Source organism: Aphelocoma coerulescens, chromosome 6 (assembly GCF_041296385.1).
Source record: "Aphelocoma coerulescens isolate FSJ_1873_10779 chromosome 6, UR_Acoe_1.0, whole genome shotgun sequence".
In the NCBI taxonomy this organism is placed as follows: Eukaryota; Metazoa; Chordata; class Aves; order Passeriformes; family Corvidae; genus Aphelocoma; species Aphelocoma coerulescens.
Genome location: NC_091020.1, coordinates 19230559 through 19249801, shown reverse-complemented (window position 1 = coordinate 19249801; position 19243 = coordinate 19230559). Strand labels below are relative to the sequence as shown.

Sequence of the window (19243 nt, the reverse complement as noted above, 5' to 3'; positions counted from 1 at the left end):
GTGATTTACTCCTGCCTAGGATTTATTTTCAATATACATTTTTTTCTATGAATACTTTAATGCTGATCTGATCTTAACAGCAATTCCATCTGCTGATAACCTATGGCATTACAGAAGACCACTTTTACATATCTTAACTTTGTAATATCCATCCAGGGACCATTCAGCCCTTATACTCTGGCATAATACATAAAAGAATAAGTAAGTTAAAGAATATCAAAATAGTGGTTAGACTGCATAAATTTTTTGAGATTAAATTTACATGGCCAAAAGCCAGCTCCCTGTTCACCTGTGGTCTCTGTTGCACAGGCCTGTTTGGAATTAACCAGGATTCACCTGTTCTATTAGTGTATCACAGTTTATCACAAAGTAAATGAGAAGATTTTTGTGCTGGACAGCTCCAGGAGAGGATTGGGGAACTGAACTTTGTTACCAGCTTTGGAGTGAGAGAGGTCATTTCAGCCTCTGAAGAGGTTACAATTTTCTGAACAGTGGAGAAACATAATTGTTCTCCAGACTAACTGGACGTCAGACAGTGAAGATACTAATGGATTTTGAGGATTACCTTATCCTGTAGTGGTTGGCCAGCAGGTTGTGGTAAAACACAGCATGCAGCTTGTTCTCTGCAGGTCTGTGAAAGAGTCTCTACAAGTCTATGAAAGAGGAGCAGGTGATTTCTAAGGAGCAAAGAATAATTGTAAAACTATTGAATTAGAATTTTGGAGAAAAAGGGTTAAGCAATGATAGATGTCCCATAAGGCAAGACAGTATTTCATAGCAGAAACAGACAACAGCTGAAGTTTCACTTGATAAAATTTAAGTTGATGTTTTAGGTGAGATGGATGTACATAATTTTTACCATAACATTGTCAGGAATCCTGAAATCTTAGGAAATACTAAAATCTTTCAACATTGGTGAAATTATATGCTTTTATGAATAGGCATTTTCTGGTGTACCTTCTAAGATGCACAAGCATTGATGCAAGAGCCTGTCTCCCAGTTCTTCAGAGTTGCCCACAGAAGTATTTCACTTGACAGTGAAGAGTGGGGAAGACATCTGTTCTGATTGTTTCATCATAAATTGATTCTAGGCTACACTTCCCACATCTATTCAGTTAGTGACACTTCTTTATTGTTACAAATGGACTTTGACCAATGTGGTAAGTGAAAAGCTCGCAGATTTTTACTTTTTTACCAGTCCATTTTGGTTTTCTTTGCAAGCAGTTACAGGATTTTCACAAAAATGGTATGAAATAGCACCCTGAATTGTGAGCAACAGATTGGCTGCAAACCTTGTCAGCCCATTTCAGCTTAGTCACTGAGACATCTCGCTGCTATAATATTTGTGTAGTTTTTAGCATATGTGAAGCTTCCAAAGAGAGACTGTGTTATTCCTTTTCTAAAATAACAATGATAGAAAATTCTGACAGTAAAAGAGGGAAGTGTAAATTTCCAGTTTCACCCCTTGGACTATGACTAATTTAAAGGCCTTCAGCTATCTACAAAGGAAGGCCGATTGCTACTTCAGATGATGAAAGGAAGACACAGTAGCAAGTTTTGAGCTTGTTTAAAGCATTCAGATGAAATGTAAAACTTGCTCTTTTTATTATTATTATTATTTTTGATTACAGAAGATTATTTAGCTCTTCTATGATGATAAATGTGCTTAAGTTTGAGCAGTAGGTGGAACCACATCTAAATGATAGTCTTCCCCTGTGAAGTCAGCTTTCAGTTTGAGCAAGGTATGGCATTTGTGGCTAAATGTGTCCTGCGGTGCAGTCTTAAGCTGTTAAGCTCCTACTATGGTTTACACTCAAATCTGATCTGTAAACACTGAGTGCTCTGAGACCTCTAAGCATGAGAGAAAACAAAGAACTAAATCTAATGTAGTGTATCACAAGTGCTGTTTTATTTATGGTGTAGAACAGAAGGTAAGGAGAGAAAACTTTGATAGTGTTGGGGAAAAAAGCCTTCTTTGCTTCTGACAAGCAAAGAGCTTGTCCTGGTGTTTTAAAACTTCTGTTGGCACATGAGCATTTGTAAATCATAGAATGTAAGAGGCAACATGAACTTTGGTTATCTTGTTCAACATCTCACATATGGCAGGAGGCTGTATTTTTTAAGTTCAAGGCTGAACTTTTAATTTCTTAATCTTTAAAACAGGTATCACTGAGGTTAACAATTCTTTCTGATGTTGGTCACATACCATTTGTAAATGTGTAACTTTTCATTCCATTTTTCTGGTCAAATGCAGGACACACAGTCCAGCCCTAAAAAGTAGTTGTCAGTTCATGATGCTTGCAGCTGTGAAACCATCTACTTGAGGATGACTTTACACATGGAAAATTTTAGACTTTCTAGCCTCACAGTAGAGTGCATAATCTACATGTGAAGAAAATAAATTTTGGAGGTTACAGTTACTGGCATGATTGCATATGGAGCCTGTATTTTAGCCAAAGGCTCTATTTCTGAGTTAAGGACCAAACTCAGATAAAATTAGTATTGTACTCCAAGAAGTAGCATTCTTGTTAAATATGTACTAAGTGCTTTAGCTCTTTTTATTGCAACTTTTACATTATTAAACATTATAATGTGTTCTTTTGAAGCCTCTTCATGGTGCCATTTAGATTTTTTTGTTGGGGCAGGGAAATAATAAAGAGGTTTTATATGTTGAATTTATGGATCCCCAGGCCTAATGGTTGGTTATGAGATAGTGATAAGCCTGCTGAAGAATGCACTTTTGATTCACAGATGATATATGGTTGTATAAGTGACTAGATACTATCTCTGACTTCACACTTGCCTCAAAGGTATCTGAATGTTTAGTGAATTTTGTAGTTATCACCAGTCTATTTCTTTAAGTTTAGTCTTAACGTACACACTTCCGTCCAAGAAAATGACCATTTTTAATACATAAGAGTTCAGAGTTCAGGTCCTCTTAAATATTTTATAAAAGACTGCTTTATCCCAAAAGAAGATAAACCTTATTTCTGTAAGCATCAGTCCAAACAATGGTCCTGGTTTTGTACCTTCAGAAGCAAACTTATAGGTACAGTGAGGTACCAACAGGAAAAAAGTATTTGCTTGGAGTATGTCCTTAGAATAAATCATAAATCTTTTAGCCTTAAGAAATGGTGCTTGCCAGAAATCATCCAGTCTTTGTACATCTTACGTGGTCCAGTGAAGACAAGGCAACACCATCATCTTATAACCCCAGGCTGGCAGAAAATACTGTCCCTGCATTGTAAAGGCCTGAAGTACTGTGCTGAACAAAAATGCAAGTTCATAGTTACTCAATTTACTCACATGTTCCTCTATTCATTAGCATCAATCAGATAAAGGCCAGAGTGCAGAATTTCAAAATTAGGTAACTGCTGTGTATCTATCTGTGCCAATCTTTTGGCATTAGTAGGATTTGCCTCTCACAAGCAGACTGTTTTTAATTTAGTGTAACAGTGCATGACCTGAAATATTTCACTGAAGTGTGTTTCCAGAGAAAAAATAAAATTAAGTTAGATGTGCCTTAATGTAACGAAACAAGAACTCTAGACTAAAGAATACATTATAAAATAGGATAAATTATGAAATACCACTCCCTCAAGAGTTTGTATCCAATATTAGATCTGTTACCATGTTTTAAAATATTTTAAATTATTCCAAGAACTGCACCTAAAGTGAAGGCAACCTTGAAAAAGTACTCAGTGCAGTAAAATGAGACTTAGTAAGTGTTGTAGTGTGAGTTGATAAAATTGTGTTGTTGTATTTCTTCATTGTCAGCACAAATCCTTGTTTATTAAAAATTTAGCTTGAAGGAAACTTTAATTAATTACAGGTTCAGTAAATCCTGACTAGGATTCTGCTGTGGTGTGTTTACAGTGAATGGCCTTCATGTGCCTGTGTTTCACTTCTGTTCTCTCTGCTACCTGACAGCGTGATTTATGGCTGTTGTTTTCTACCAGTCCACTGTTTGCCCTCTAGGAGGGATTGGTCTCTTGAGCCTCCATAATAACAGCAGCACTTTCACAAAACATCTTTTAATGACAAGAGTGTAGCATTCTGTAAGTCAGGCTAATTGCAGACATACCCTTTTAATTGCAAAAATTAGGAGAGGTTACATATTTTACAAGCTTTTAATTTTAAATCACCCGAGATGATTTGTCTTAAGTGTTTGGGTAGAGGTGTCTACAATATTCTATGATAGACCATTGCTGAGACTCAAGAATAAGTTGCAGACTATGGATAATGTACCAGGTAGAATTAAGCTTTGGATGTCCACACCTGCAGAGAAATCCTACTCTGTCTGTAATACAAATTATTCTAAAGATTACTTATTCTTTTGAGGCTCAAGATATCAACGTTAAATAATGTGTTGTGATTTTATCAGGAGATGATAATCAGAAAGCAGATATTCTTGAACAGTTAAAAGAGTTTTTTGAATCTTCAGGTATGTGTGAGCAAGTAATTTTACAGTAAAAGATCATGGATATTGACACCATCTAAGTTTTTGACACGGGTTTTTCCCTTTTGTTTGGTTTTTCTAATTGTTTTTTTGTGGGTGTTTTTTTTTCTTAAAGATACTTCTGGTAATAAGGGGTTTGTCTTTCCTTTAGCAAATGTGGTGGTGGTTGTACTTTCTTGTTTTCCTGTCTCATCATGTGCTGTTTGAGTCTTCTAGATTTATATGTGGAGGATCAATGCAATAAAGATGAGTCCTGAACACTGTCAAAAGTGATATAGACTGTTCCTGCCGTACATAACTTGCAGCTATAAAGGCTAGTTAAAACTTGGGGAAAGGTTAAAGCTTACAAGAGAAGCACAAAATTTGAAGACTGATAGCAACTATATTAATCCTATTAATGAGAATGGTTACACAGAATTTAGGATTAAACAAATAGATTTTTGTATTTATTTTTCAGTATTGCACTTGTTTAATTTTCGTCTAACATTCTTGATCTTGCTTGCAGTACACAAAGCTGGGTTTGGGAAGTGAATATAGGAGAACTTGAAGAGACCAATTACCTGAAACAAATCCAATGTTTGTTTTTTCAGACATTGCCTGTAAAAAATTAAAAATAAAAACCACTATTTCCTTCTGACCAGGCTTTCATTCAAATTCTGATTTGCTATAACACAGTATTCAAGTGCTTCATTCTTTGACAGATGAGCTAAGAATCATATAATCAAAATCTTGCCTTTACTTATTTTCTTTGCAAAGTAAATTATAGATCTACTTTTAGAATACTTTTTCTATGTACCTTGCATAGCAAATCTCTGTGTGTGTAGTTCAGGAGGTCTGAGAATTCTGCCTCACTGACAACGTGCACCTTTTGCTTTTAGGTGAAATTAATTCATGAAATCGCTTCATGCCATGGAATTTTAATTACGTCTTACTCGTACATTCGACTGATGCAGGACAACATCCACACGTATGACTGGCATTATGTCATTCTGGATGAGGGTCACAAAATCCGAAATCCAAATGCTGCAGTCACACTTGCATGCAAGCAGGTACTTTATAAAAAGTAAATTTAGGTGCTATGGAGGGAGGTTCCGGTATCTAATAGCCTATCATAAAAATATATGTTTGATCATTAATAAAGAATAAAAGCGTAAATCACAGTGGTCTGTATTTGACTATTTAACTTACTTAACATTTTTAATGAATTTACATGGGTAAATTTACAGAAGTATGGTGGAGGAAAAAAAACTAGAAATTTTAAATTGCATAGTAATTTACCCGTAGGGATAAATGTCAGATTGCTGGTGTGAATTTTCTGCTAACAGTATACGAACAGTGTATTGCAGAAACCTGTACGTTTTATGAGTGTGAGGCCACATATTTTGACACAAGAATTTATTGGTGGTGCAGTTGAATATTGTCTGAGGCAGGAGGCAGGATACACCATGAGCCATGAAAATAACTTTCTTTTGTGGTTTTTTAATAGTTCCGCACACCCCATCGAATCATCTTGTCTGGCTCTCCTATGCAAAATAACCTAAAGGAGCTCTGGTCCCTTTTTGACTTTATATTCCCAGGAAAACTGGGAACACTACCTGTGTTCATGGAGCAGTTTTCTGTCCCAATAACCATGGGAGGATATTGCAATGCCTCTCCTGTCCAGGTAAATGCATCCAAAATAGCGTTTTGCTTGAAGGAAACTCTTCCAACTCTTACTGTTGTTTCTAAACTGACTTCTAAATGTACTTAATGCTGTGTGTTCTAGGCACTAACCCAAGAAAGAGTTGTGTGTGGGCGTTTTACTGCTGGTTGTGTAAAAAACCATTCAACTGAGACTGTTTCATTTATACAGGAGTGCAGCTTATATACAAGGTTTTCTTGTCAAAAGCCCTAAAGTTTAAGTCATTAGAAGTATTCTTTGATACGAAGTAAAGATAAACAAACTGGGGTGGGAGGTTACTGATCCTGCATTTTGTTGTATTTAAATAGAACTTTCCTGTTTGCTATCAAGCTTTGGCAAATTATGCAGTAAGAGGAATCCTTAAATCCAAACTGAAAACAGTTTTTATTTTAAAAAGCTAAATTAGGTGTTGGAAGTCTGGAAGTAGATAAACTAATTTTGAAAGCAAAAAATTATCTGGGAAATTATTTTGAATAAGTGTCTATTAGTCTTTGTAGTTGTGGTTCTCAGTATTGATGGCAGGCTGTTGTATTGATTTCTAATTAGATGACAAATTGTCTGCATCATAATCTGCAGACTAAGTTTTGTATAAATGCTAATAAACTTGTATCCTTTTAACTACTGTTTTTAATGTTTTGCATGCATTGCTAAAGTTTTCTTTTCAAGTTCAAGTACTTCTCTTATATAAATATTAGTAAATTACTAAGTTGGCTTTTCAATTGTTTTTTTAATATCAATAATTTATTCTGTTGTTTGCTTTGCTTCAAGACAAATTAAGGTATTTTTAGCCATTATGTACAGTTAATACCTATCTCAAACATCCATTACCCATTATAGAACCATATGCTCCCTTTAGGGCTGGAGTGACCTTTAGTTTCTGTGATCATGGGGATTTTCTTGTACCCTTTTTTTTTTGAAGTCTCAAGTGAGCACTAATCTTCACTTATTGTCCAGTAACCACCACTGCTGCAGGCTTTTTTTTTTTGATCTTCAGTATATGCATTAGCTACTTTTTCATGAGGATTTTGGTTTCGTACTGATTTATACTCACTTCTTTCTTTGGTTTCTAAATTAAATATCTTACTTTTCATCTCTTTTAAAGACAAATCTGGGGTATCTGAGGAAGCCTTACTGAACTTTATTGTTGCTGACATGAATTTTATTGCAACTCATGTTGAACATGTAACTGTAGATCCATGTAAAATAAGCTATTTAATTTTATTAGGATTTTCCTATTGTTAATTATGTAATTTTGCTAGTTGCTAAAATTAATATCAAGAATCAAAATACAACTTGTGCCTTTTCTTCCTTTTTTCAGGTAAAAACTGCATACAAATGTGCCTGTGTGTTACGGGACACCATAAACCCCTACTTGCTGCGAAGAATGAAGGCTGATGTAAAAATGAGCCTTTCGCTTCCAGATAAAAATGAACAGGTTTGCTTAGTTTCACTACTAGATCTGAGTCCTCTTCCTCCCCAAAACTCAGTCTAGCATGAGCATTTGGAAATAATCTGTGCTAGTAGCAGATAAAATGCTGGTTTAACTAAAGATAAGGTGCAGAGCTTTCAAGATTCATGTTCTTTCACCAGTGTTCAGAGTATTAAATGATCGCTGCCTTGCAGGGTCTATATGAGTTCACTTATCTAAAAAGCAAAGGATAGATGAAGTGTAGTCAGGGCTACTTAATACTGTCCCTTAGGTCTCAAGTGCATTGAAATGAGTTGTCTGTTTCCTTTTTTACAGCAGGAAACAATTAAGCATTGTTTCCTGTTGTAGAAAGATTAATTTGGGCAGCAAATAATAGAGAAATACTTGGTGGCAGCTGTACATAGTGCAAGCTAGCTGGCCTATACATTCTAATAAATTTCCAGAATATTAGCCTTGTGGTGTAAAACTCGTTTGCTTTACTAAAAGGTGGTATGTTTCTTTAGGAAACATTTTCATTCAAAGTAGAGGAGGTTGAAAGTATTAGTTAACTGAAATTGCTACAAATACTCACTTGTAGTAATTATTAGCTGCTTCTTCAGCTTCAGGGTTTCATGTTCTGTCCTCAGTCCTTTCCTGTATTCTCCTTCTAAAAGAGAAGTAGACATGTTAGTCTTTGTAAGACAGTGCTGAAAGGTACATAATTAAGGAGTAGGTCATACTGTGTATGTGCAGTCTAATGATCTTTTTTAACCATTTTTTTTTAATTTCCATATACTTTAAAGAGTCTGGGCTACTTAATCTAAAGAATGTGATCATAGTTTAAACAAATTTGATTTTTGCTTTTGTCAGTTATAGGCCACTACATCAGTTTGATTTAGAGCATCATTTTGGGTGCCTTGCAGGATGCAAGGAAGTGATTTTGTACCATTTTAGCCCATCAGAGCACCTGAGAAATCATATTTCATGCTCAAAGTCTAAAGACAGGACAGATCACGTCTGCTAAACTTCTAAGAATTTGCAAGTTGTAAGGGTTGTGACAGACACAATGCAAAGACTTTACTATGAACACAGCTTTGAGAGATTGTTAATGTTGCACAGTTACCTCATTAGAGAATGACAGCAGTTCAACAACTAAAACAGTTTGGGGGAAAACGTAACTACTGTGAAAAGAGCACATAAAACCTCATAAAACTCATCTTAATTACCATGTTCATTCTCTAATTTTTTTTTTTATTTCTTATGATTTGCATACAGTATTTTTTAACTTAGCATTTCAGTATGTCAGACATCTGTGACGTTTTGTTGTAGCACAGGGTAAAATTTTAAAATTCACACAGGTTGGGCTTAAGTGGTTGGTTTGTTTTGTAGGTCCTCTTTTGCCGTTTGACAGAGGAGCAGCGTCAAATCTATCAAAATTACATCAACTCTAAAGAAGTTTACCAGATTCTCAATGGAGACATGCAGGTGGGCATTAAATAAGGATAATGACAGGCAGGGTTTGATAGAGAAAATCATGATGTGGCCTTTGCATTCTTCTAGCTGGATTTTGAGCAGAAAAGGAAGCAAACACACTGATCTCTGTTCAGCTTTTGTAGTTGTCTACTTTTTTTTCTCAGAAATGTTAGATGAAATATATTCGAGTTAGTGATCCATATGTAGTGACATGACTAGGTGAAAGTAGGAATGGAATGAGCTTCACAATATGTGTGTGATCTTGGGTACAAATTATGGCTTGTTAGATGACCTGTTGTAGGTAACTGTATGCATGCTTTTAACTAACTGCAGAAGCAAAGCAAAGGAAAAGCTTAGTTAGTCCTGAGAGTACAGTTCAGGTGTGATAACTTTGTGATACAACAGTTGATGATTTCACAGTATTGACAGAAAGCAGGACACGATAATTTCAAGAAACAAACTGGTGGAATTTTTCCTTTCGAATAAGAAAAATTTGACCTTACAGCTAAGGAGGGACTGGTTTTACTAATGTTGAAGTTGTTGCAGAATTCTCTTAATATGGTCACCAGAATAGGCTCATAAGTACATAAAATTTCAGTCATTTTCTTTTGTACTGATTTTTCCTAAAACTTTCCCTGAAACAAATATTAATATCACAACACTATTAAAAACAAACATTGATGGTGAGTGGATAATCTACTGCTTTTTATTTTTCTTGTCCACAACCCCTATAGATAAAAGTATTTGTCATGAAAATAAAAATACTTTTTTCTTGACTTCTTTAGATTCTCTTAGGACTATCAACTTTGAGAAAGATTTGCAACCACCCTGACTTTGTTGCGGATAGTCCCAGAATTTTGAAGAGTGTGCCAGATGCTGAAGCGGAGGATCCAAATCAGTTTGGATATTGGAAACGTTCTGGAAAAATGATAGTGGTAGAATCCTTGCTGAAAATATGGCACAAGCAAGGTCACAGAGTGTTGTTTTTTACTCAGTCAAGACAGGTAAGATGAGCTAATTGTTTTTAGTTTTAGCTATTACTAAGACGTGTGTGAGTTCCAAAAACACTTGCAATTAGAACCACCTTTTGTAGTGTCTTTCTCATAAAATTAACATCTTATTGAAAAAGTTACTGAAATGACTAATGTCTTTGGAATAATCAGAGACCAGTTCCCAAACTCAGTAAACTTTACTGGAATGACACAGCATTGTGGCAATGGCCCGGTTTCAATATACTGGGTCAAAGCTTTTATCAGTTGTACCCCTATCCTACAAGGCTGTCCCTGCTGTGTGGTTTCAGGATACATTTGGTAGTCAGTTTGCATGCTCTGTGTAGTGCCTGTGCATGTCTGATCCTCAGAATCAGTCCCTTCAGGACCGTAGCACAGGCAGTGACCTTTGTTTGTTTTTCCTGCTTACTCACAATTTTGTCTTCCTTCTGTGGATTTCCTTGGGGTGCTGCACCCCAGTCTGTTTAATTGTCTTGAGACTATGGCCCTGGACTTTGCAAACCAAGCACAAATATTCCACTGCATTCATCTGTGAAATAGGTTTTTTCCCCATTTGCATAAGTTGGTTTTCTGTCATTTAAGAAAGTTTTTTAAGTTTTTGGTTGTCATCATTTGTTTGACACTGCATTTAGTACCAGAAATTCTTAAACGTTGATCACACAGTTGCTCAGTCTTCACATCTGGATTTCATTAAATGTTTTCTGTCACCACAGATGATGCAGATACTTGAAGTCTTTGTGAGATATAGAAACTATTCCTACCTCAGGATGGATGGCACCACAGCAGTAGCTTCCAGACAGCCTCTTGTAACAAGATACAATGAGGTGAGATGTTGCATCCCACACATGAATACATATTAATGAGTATGATTGAGTTCTTCCATTCCGTTTTCTTCTGATTTTAGATATACTACTTTAGGCTGGAGACACAAAACTAGGGAGTTCAGTGAAATGAAACCCCTGTATTTGTGAGAGAGGGGAAAAAAGTCATCACTTCTTTCACACTTAAATTGGGTTTTCTGCTAAAAAAAAACCACATCTGAGAAGGGGGGAAAGCAATTTTATTGGATAACAGTAAATTAAATTTAGATCAGACTACTTTTATTTGCCAAAAGAAATACTGGATGAGCAAGGAAGTGTATTCCTTCTCTCGGCTCCCTTTGCATCTTTGCAAATAATGCTGATGAAATAATCCAGGAAATAATTTTTTTTTTTTAATGTCACATTCTGGTAATTCTTGCTTTAGTAAATTCTCACTTGGGTTACAGGACAAATCCATATTTCTCTTTCTTCTAACAACTCGTGTTGGTGGCATTGGAGTTAACTTGGTTGGTGCTGACCGCGTTATTATCTATGATCCTGACTGGAATCCCAGTGTAGACACACAGGTGAGTTTGGTTTATTACATTCCATTTACCAGCTAAGTTGAAATAAAACTGAAGATGAAATGACATTTATCTCCTCAGATAGTGTTAAAGCACTATGTTGCTCTTTCCTAAGTTGCTGTTCCCAGCAATGGTCATTTAGGGTGCAGCTCCACATTATGATTACTCCTGTGGCGAAGCCAATTTAAGTGATTCCCACCACATCCCCTTTATGCTGTTATACCTTACCACTGTTCAGTATTGTTGATTCATGTAGTCAGTTACAGTGCAGTCAAAAAACCAATTCAAATGGCCTGTGTTTCTAAAATAAATAAATCAGATGTCTCTGAAGGGAAAGTACAGCTGTGCAAGCTCTTGACCAGACAGGCGAGGACTGTTGGTGGTGACAGTGCAGGGTGAGAAGAGAACAGATGCTGCTCAAATTGGCTTTCTCTCTAGATAATGATATGTAGCTGTGACCTTACAGAGCTGCTCTAAGCTTTTAGAAGTTGTTCACTATCTCATGGTGTGATAAGACTGATTTATCAAATCACGTAGCAGTTACATGGTGCTTACAAGTTTGAGAGGAAAAACTTTTTTGTAGAAATCCTGTGTAGCTCTGAAATCTGCAAGTGTCTGAGGTCGAGTGCTCTATATTAGCAGTTGGTTCAAGATGTTTGTAGGAAAGATTTCAGTTAAGTTAAAGAAGAAAAGTTCAAAGGAAAGGTGTGTATTAAAGCTCTATTCTGAAATTTCCTTCTGGAATAAGTCTATATAAAGTACATATTCTAGATAAAGGTTCCAATTTTAACATAATCTATTTATTCATAATTTTTGCATAGATTTCTTGGTACAATTGGAGACTTTCTAAATCTTTTTCCTCTCATGCTGAGTTAGTTATCCTATGGTCTGGAAATAACACTTCTTGAAGTATGTGTCAAATGTCCAAACTAAGTTTGAAACAGTGCTATCATTAGCTCTCTGTCAGACACGTTTGAGAGGTCCATGTGTGGTGACCAAACCTTTTGCATTGCAGGCTCGGGAACGTGCTTGGAGAATAGGCCAAAAGAAAGAGGTGACTGTGTACAGGCTTCTCACTGCAGGTACTATTGAGGAGAAGATATACCACAGGTCAGTCAGAATGATTTCTTGGGTACAGCTGCATGCTCAGGAAAATGTTTGTAACAAATCCAAGGTGGTGTAACAGTGACATACCTGTGCACACTTTACATTGCTTGTAATCCCCAGCCTTGGTCATGATGGGCACATCATGGAAAACTTTTAAAAGTTTCTTCTGAGAAATGGAGAACCTTTTTCTCGTACTAGACTCCCAGCTGTGCTGCTCCATCTCTAGCTGCAAGACCCATGTGCTAAATGTACCTTACGAGTCTGTTCCAGCAGCTGTGTCCAGCACACAGAATTCACTGTAAAAGAGAGTACGAGGCATAGACAGAAAACAGTGAGCACCTTATTCAGAACATGAGACTCAACAAGCCTGAAATGCAAATTGAAATCATCAGCTTCTTTATATTCTCCTTGGGATAGATCAAGATGTATGTGGTATATACATCTATTTACTACTGTGCAAACCCAATTTGATTTTATTCCCAATTCATTCCAAAGTGAAAGAATTAAATCCCAATAACTACCAGTCATATTCATGTTATTTATTCCAAAATGTAGCTAAAGCCTTTTAACTTTTTGTATTTCAAAATCAATGAAATCTTTTCGGTTTGCTCTCCCATTCAGCTTTCTCAGTAGTTAGCTTCACTCACATGAATTCCAGATGAATGTACATGGGAATCCTCTGTCTAGACTTTACTCTTCAGAACCGAAATGCCCTCTTGGAAAATTCAGATGAACAAAAAGCTCTAAATAATGAAATGCCCACACTTACTGAATACCTTTTTTTAGTCCGTTTTGCCACGTGGACACAAAGCATCCGCTGCTGTTTGGCTTGCATCCCTCTGGCACACTTCTATTTGAAGAACACTGACTGCATCAAGAAATTGGACTCTTAACAGTCAGGACAGCCATCAGAAATTAATTCCTTTCCAGAACAGTGCAATGGACCTTGAACTTCAAGCAGTTGTCTTTTCTCTTTTCCTGTGTTTTCTTGCCTGCAAATAAAAACTTCGTTTTTGACCACTGGATTTAAAAATAGTTTCCCTGCTTAATGTCAGCAGAGCCAAAAACATGATAAAAACTCTTTGAGAGAACTGATTTCCAGTTTTATTTAGGGATGTATTTTCTGTACAGAGTAAAACTCTAGGCACTATGTAGTACAAACATGGCACAGAAGCAGTTTTACCAATCCTAGAAGACTTGTTGCAGCTTTGTTCTACAGATTTTTCCTTTTGGTCCTCTGCAGGTGGGCTCTTTTCTTCTCAGCCACAAATCTGATTTCCCTTTTCAGTGGCTGTCATCCAGTCATCGCCATCAGACTGAGCTACTCTGCTGCTTTTAACTCCTCCAATCAACTGAACCCATAAAATATTGTCATTTTTACAAGCTTTTGTTTTTCTTTCAGGAGCTTTCTGATTGTTTTATTGTAACATATGCAAGCTTTTCAATTTTAATGGACAAGAAAGTTCTAGCTGTGAAGTTATTTATTGCTTAGTTAAGGGATGCCTCATAGGACATCTCAGGATGGTGGTTACCTGTTGTGTTATGGGGTTGTTGCAAAATAATAAATCCCTGTGTTTAACAATTTACTTGCTTGTTTGAAAGTTACTAACTCAAGATGGTCTTTTGGAAACTAACATCGTCTTCCCACTGCTTAATTGTCCTGCAGGGTAATGTTTGTGCTTATAGTTTTCTGTTTAAGTACTGTACTCAGTACTTAAACATAGCTAGACATTGTTTCATGCACAAAGTACTTGTTTTTTTCTTTTTTAGACAAATCTTCAAACAGTTTTTAACAAACAGAGTGCTGAAAGACCCTAAGCAGAATCGCTTCTTCAAATCCAATGACCTTTATGAACTATTTACTCTGAACAGCCCAGATGTATCTCAGGGGACAGAAACAAGTGCAATTTTTGCAGGTACATGTCTTTTTTCTATTTGTTTGGAAGAAAAAATGTCTTAAGTGTTTGCTAAATGGATACTTATTTCATTCATCCCTCAGGTACTGGTTCAGATGTTCAAGTCCCAAAGCCACCTGATAATGGCACTTCTAAACATGATCTCCATCTTGCAGAAAGCAGCTCGCACAAGAAGATAAAATCCTCCAATTCCTATTCCACCACACACATGAAAGATTCTTCTTCTAAAGCAATAGAGACAAGTGAGGAAACCAAGGGAAATTTGGAAGCCTCTGACCAAAATAGCTGCACAAAAGATAATGCACAAGCTGGTACTGAGGTAAATTCGTTCAATAAAAGCGAGGAGGAATGCTTGGAAGGTGATGACAAATGCACGTCCCACTCGATGCCATGCAATGCAGGGCCTTCGGAGAATGCCAAGTGTGTGACTGCTGTGGTGGCTGGTGAAGGACATGGAGCAGATGCCAGGGCAGATCTTACCCTTTCTTGTGATGCAGCTGGCTCTTGGGAAAAGCAGGAGGCTAAACCTGAAGATGGGCAATTTGATAATAATCATTCTAAGTGTATCTCAAAAACAAAGCACAGGGTGGATATGCTGTCACATGAGAGCCACAAAGATAAGTCTAAGAAGAAGCATCACAAAGATGCCAAATTTGAAGGAAAGCGCATTCCTCATCTAGTGAAACAAAAGCAGTATAGAAGGGAGAACAGTGAAGAAGAGCAAGACTCAAAGAAAAATGATGACTATGTCTTGCAGAAACTTTTCAAAAAATCAGGTAACAGCTGTTGTTTGGCTGCTGACTAAACAGAGGTAGTTAGAACTTATGCAAATGAGGGAAAGAGCAGATCTGTTACTCTGATAGTTAGAGCTAAAATACAAAACACGTTTGTTCTGTTACTGTAGTGAAACCTTAAAATGTTGATTGTTCAAATGCTCCAGTTAGGAATTTGCTAATTATCTTAGCACAAACTGTTGAGAGAGATCTGCACTTCTGGATATAGAAGTATATGCTGTGTTCTGGATATTTCCAGGATGTAATCAACCTTCATTTACACAAGGGTTTCACTTCTATCAGTCCTGTCCATAACAATGGAAATTATCAATTTACCCACATAATTGCCAGGTCTGTTGTGAATAATGACCTCATCAGCACACCAGAAGTGATTTGCTGTCAGATTGATTACTTAACTGATAAAGAAGGGGGTTCTCTCATTAGAAATTACTGTACTGATGTGCTTGATATAATCACTCTGAAGAAGGAAAAATGCAATTTTGGCATTCACTTAAGAAGTGAGTGATTTTCACGTAACTTAAGAGATGTCCTCCTTCACCTTTTGTATCTTCTGGTTTTAGGGGTACACAGTGTTATGAAGCATGATGCCATTATGGACGCTTCCAGTGCAGATCATGTGCTGGAGGAAGCAGAAGCAAGCAGAGTGGCCCAGGATGCCTTGAGAGCCTTAAGACTCTCTCGTCAGCAATGTTTAGGAGCTGCTTCTGGTGTGCCAACCTGGACAGGCACGAGTGGTCTCTCAGGTGCACCATCAGGAGTAAAGTGAGTTCAGTTCCCACTCTGCTTTCCCAAAAACAGAGGAGTTACTTAGAATATTAAAGATTTACGTTTTTTGCCTTGGTGTTTGCAGTAACATGCATCAAAGTCATGTTCATGTTTTATATTTAATATAGACATGAAAACATATTACAAGCATAGGTAGTCCGTTCTGAAGTACAAAGAAAGCATTATTGTTGCACAGTAGAAGAGAGAGCTTAGCAGAGGGCTCTTGAGAACCCTAAAACACAAACCCAGTCTGCCTTTGAAAAAACTTATCCTAGTGATTTTGAGAAGGATGTTTTATGGAGTTAATTTTTTCATGGGTTTTTAGGAGTCGGTTCGGTCAAAAAAGAAACTCCATGCTGCTTTCTTCACTTTCCACTTGTGCATCACCTGCAAAGAAGCACAAGGTAAGAAACACAAGATAATGTTTCTGTTTTAATAGCTGGTATATGTGAAGTGTTATGATTTATGCAATAAATTTGACTTACACTATAGATGTCTCATACACATTTGTTGTATGATTATTATTCTAGAATTTTTTGTTACCTGCGAATTTGATTTTTTGTTTTGATGAAGTCTAATTAGATACAGCAGTCACAAATTTCACCATGGTTTGGGTATCTGTCTCAAGACCAGCAATGTTTTTCTTTTGTTTCCCAAGTTCTAAAGTTAAGACCGGAATACATCACCTCTTTATTGTATATTTCAGATGACCAAGTTCTAAATGATCGTGTTTGTTATTTAAGTCTAAACAACAGGCAGATTTTGTTTAATGGATTCTGTGGGTCTCAAAATCCAACTTTCCTCATAGTCTGTATGTTTATTTGCAGGATGCAGATACAATAAAGAAACAAACTATAAAGAAGTGTAGTTCCATTGAGCACTTTAATGGAAAATCTGGAGAATCGTCATCAAGTGCTCTGGACTCTTCATCTTTATTAGCTCGTATGAGGGCAAGAAACCACCTTGTTTTACCACAGCAGACGAGGAATGAGGGTGATGAGAATCATCACCCAGCACCAGCCCCAGTCCAGGGTTCAACAGAATACGATGAGCTGCTTGTAGATCTGCGGAACTTCCTGGCATTCCAGGGCCGCGTGGACGGCGAGGCCAGCACTCGGGAGCTGCTGCAGGAATTTGAGTCCAAGCTGCCTGCAGAGCACTCCTGTGTCTTCAGAGAACTGCTCCGCAATATCTGCACCTTCCATAGGAGCCCAAATGGGGAAGGGGTCTGGAGGCTAAAGCCGGAATTCCGATGACCCTTGTCCAGCAAAGGCACCTCTGTCCACTTGACCACCATTCTCCGCTCAAAGGAGGAGCATTGTTTGACTTTTTAAGTATTTTGTATTCCTGAATTAATTAATGCCTTCAACAGTCAGTGGTGCAGGACTTGTTGCAAGCTTAAAGCTAACTTATTTTCTGATTTACACTATTTATATGAAAGTGCCATCTACCTCATAGATGAAACAATACGAAATATCAGCACCTTTTCTTTAAAAGAAATCTTAATATAATGGGATGAAGAACATATACTGACCTTGTATTATAATAAGAACCATGGATGTTGCCATGGGTTGTAAGACTTGATTTCTGTGAAATTCTAGGAAACTGCTTCCTTGATTTCCTGTTTGTTACTTGAATGGTCATAGGGCACACAGTGTGCCATCAAAAAAAAAAAAAAAAAGAAGGGGTGGGGCCGGGGGGGGGGGGGGGGGAGATGATAGTAGTCAACATGAGAGATTCACTTGTACTGACAAGTGCATCAGAATAATTTTATGTAACTTTCATCAGTAGTGAGAATTTTGTTTTCATGTTTAACTAACTTGAGAAATAATTTTACTGCCATGGAGGTTTAATCACAAAAAATGGAAAGCATGGCAGGATATTGAGTTAACTGACAATTGATAATTATGGAAAACTTACTCAATTCCAGAACACCCATTAACACCATAATGAGCAATCCAGTTACAGTCCTATACACCACTGGCAAGTGCTTGCTACAGTATTTCTTAACACTGAGGTGACAGTAACTGTTATGTTTGTCACAAGTTTGGACTTACAACTGAAATCTCATTAGATGTTTATGTGTTTCACTGTGATTTATGTCCAAAACTTTCCAGTTACCTCCTAGCACTTAAAATTTTATACCTTAGCGTAGACTGGGATGTTACCTGGTCAGAGGGGGGAGGGTGTCAGTGTATTTTACTCACCATAATCACTCTTGGGCATAGTTGGAGCATATATAGAAGTTACACCTCATTCATCTTTATAGGTAGGGAAAACTTAAAGCTTCATGACGGTTGGGAAGTTCTAAGCAAATCCAAGTACAACACTGGGTCTGTCTTCAAGGTACTCGTGTGCTACACAAGGAAATTTTAAGGTGGAAAATCTGGACAGATTCTGAGAAAACCATATGGTTGCAGGAACTGCAATTAAATTACTGTATGGCTTAAACTAGGAATAGGTAAATGTGCCTAATGTCCTTCCTAGCCCCAAGCTATGGAAAGCTGAGCTACTTTTAGCTTTTTGTTCACTCTAAAATTATCTTGTTTACTTTAAGTGGAAGTACAAATATTCAAAGATGAATGGTGAAGCAAGAATATAAAATTACTTTCTTTTTGTAAAAAAAAAAAGCAACTTCAAGAGACTTATGGCTTTTACTCTTGTTTTTACTCAGTGATAAAGGATCTGTAGAGATTTGCAAGGAGTGGTGCTTCACTGTTTCAGTAACTGGTCAATTGGCTTTTCAGGGACTGGAACTGGACAGGGCAGGCAATCCAAGAATGTTTGTTTTCCTAATAGCATTTGAAGATGGGACTTCTCCTGACATCTCTTTCTCTGATCCCATTTATATTCACTTACATTCCCTTTTTCAAGAGAAAGATGAAACAAGGAACTTGGGCTTCAATTGCTGTTGATATGACTTGAAATGGATCAGAAGAAGAATAAAAACAAACCAGTTTTGCTGTCTTCTTCAAAGCTATAGGGAATTTGAATTGGTTTGGGTGTCATGTCCTCATGCATCTCTACTTATCCCAGCAACAAACCAGGAATTCAGCAGTCGGCAAAGCTGCTGTTGTCACCTTACCTGTTAGTTTTGGTGTTTTGTTTTGTTTCTACTCCCAGTTTTAAAGACATAATTCCTGTATACTAAGGAGAGTTTGCAGCTTCTCAATCTGTTAATGTAAATAGATTTGCATGTACTTTTTATAAATCCTTGGCTTTTATGGACTTATTAAAAAAGGAAAA

The 19243-nt window shown here is 36.9% G+C and overlaps 1 protein-coding gene across 3 annotated transcripts in view; it reads left to right on the top strand.

Moving 5' to 3' along the window:
• The window catches only part of ERCC6 (ERCC excision repair 6, chromatin remodeling factor), a 43662-nt gene extending 25984 nt beyond the window's left edge, over positions 1-17678 (top strand). For all 3 annotated transcript variants that reach the window (XM_069019601.1, XM_069019602.1, XM_069019600.1), the window contains 13 exons: positions 5338-5508; positions 5946-6122; positions 7459-7575; positions 8938-9033; positions 9807-10025; positions 10745-10855; positions 11299-11418; positions 12431-12525; positions 14293-14438; positions 14522-15214; positions 15793-15994; positions 16323-16401; positions 16825-17678. In XM_069019601.1, coding sequence (XP_068875702.1) covers positions 5338-5508; positions 5946-6122; positions 7459-7575; positions 8938-9033; positions 9807-10025; positions 10745-10855; positions 11299-11418; positions 12431-12525; positions 14293-14438; positions 14522-15214; positions 15793-15994; positions 16323-16401; positions 16825-17253 — 2655 coding nt within the window. In that variant the 3' untranslated portion in view covers positions 17254-17678. The remainder of the gene's footprint in view (positions 1-5337; positions 5509-5945; positions 6123-7458; positions 7576-8937; positions 9034-9806; positions 10026-10744; positions 10856-11298; positions 11419-12430; positions 12526-14292; positions 14439-14521; positions 15215-15792; positions 15995-16322; positions 16402-16824) is intronic.
• Positions 17679-19243: the final 1565 nt, after the last annotated feature.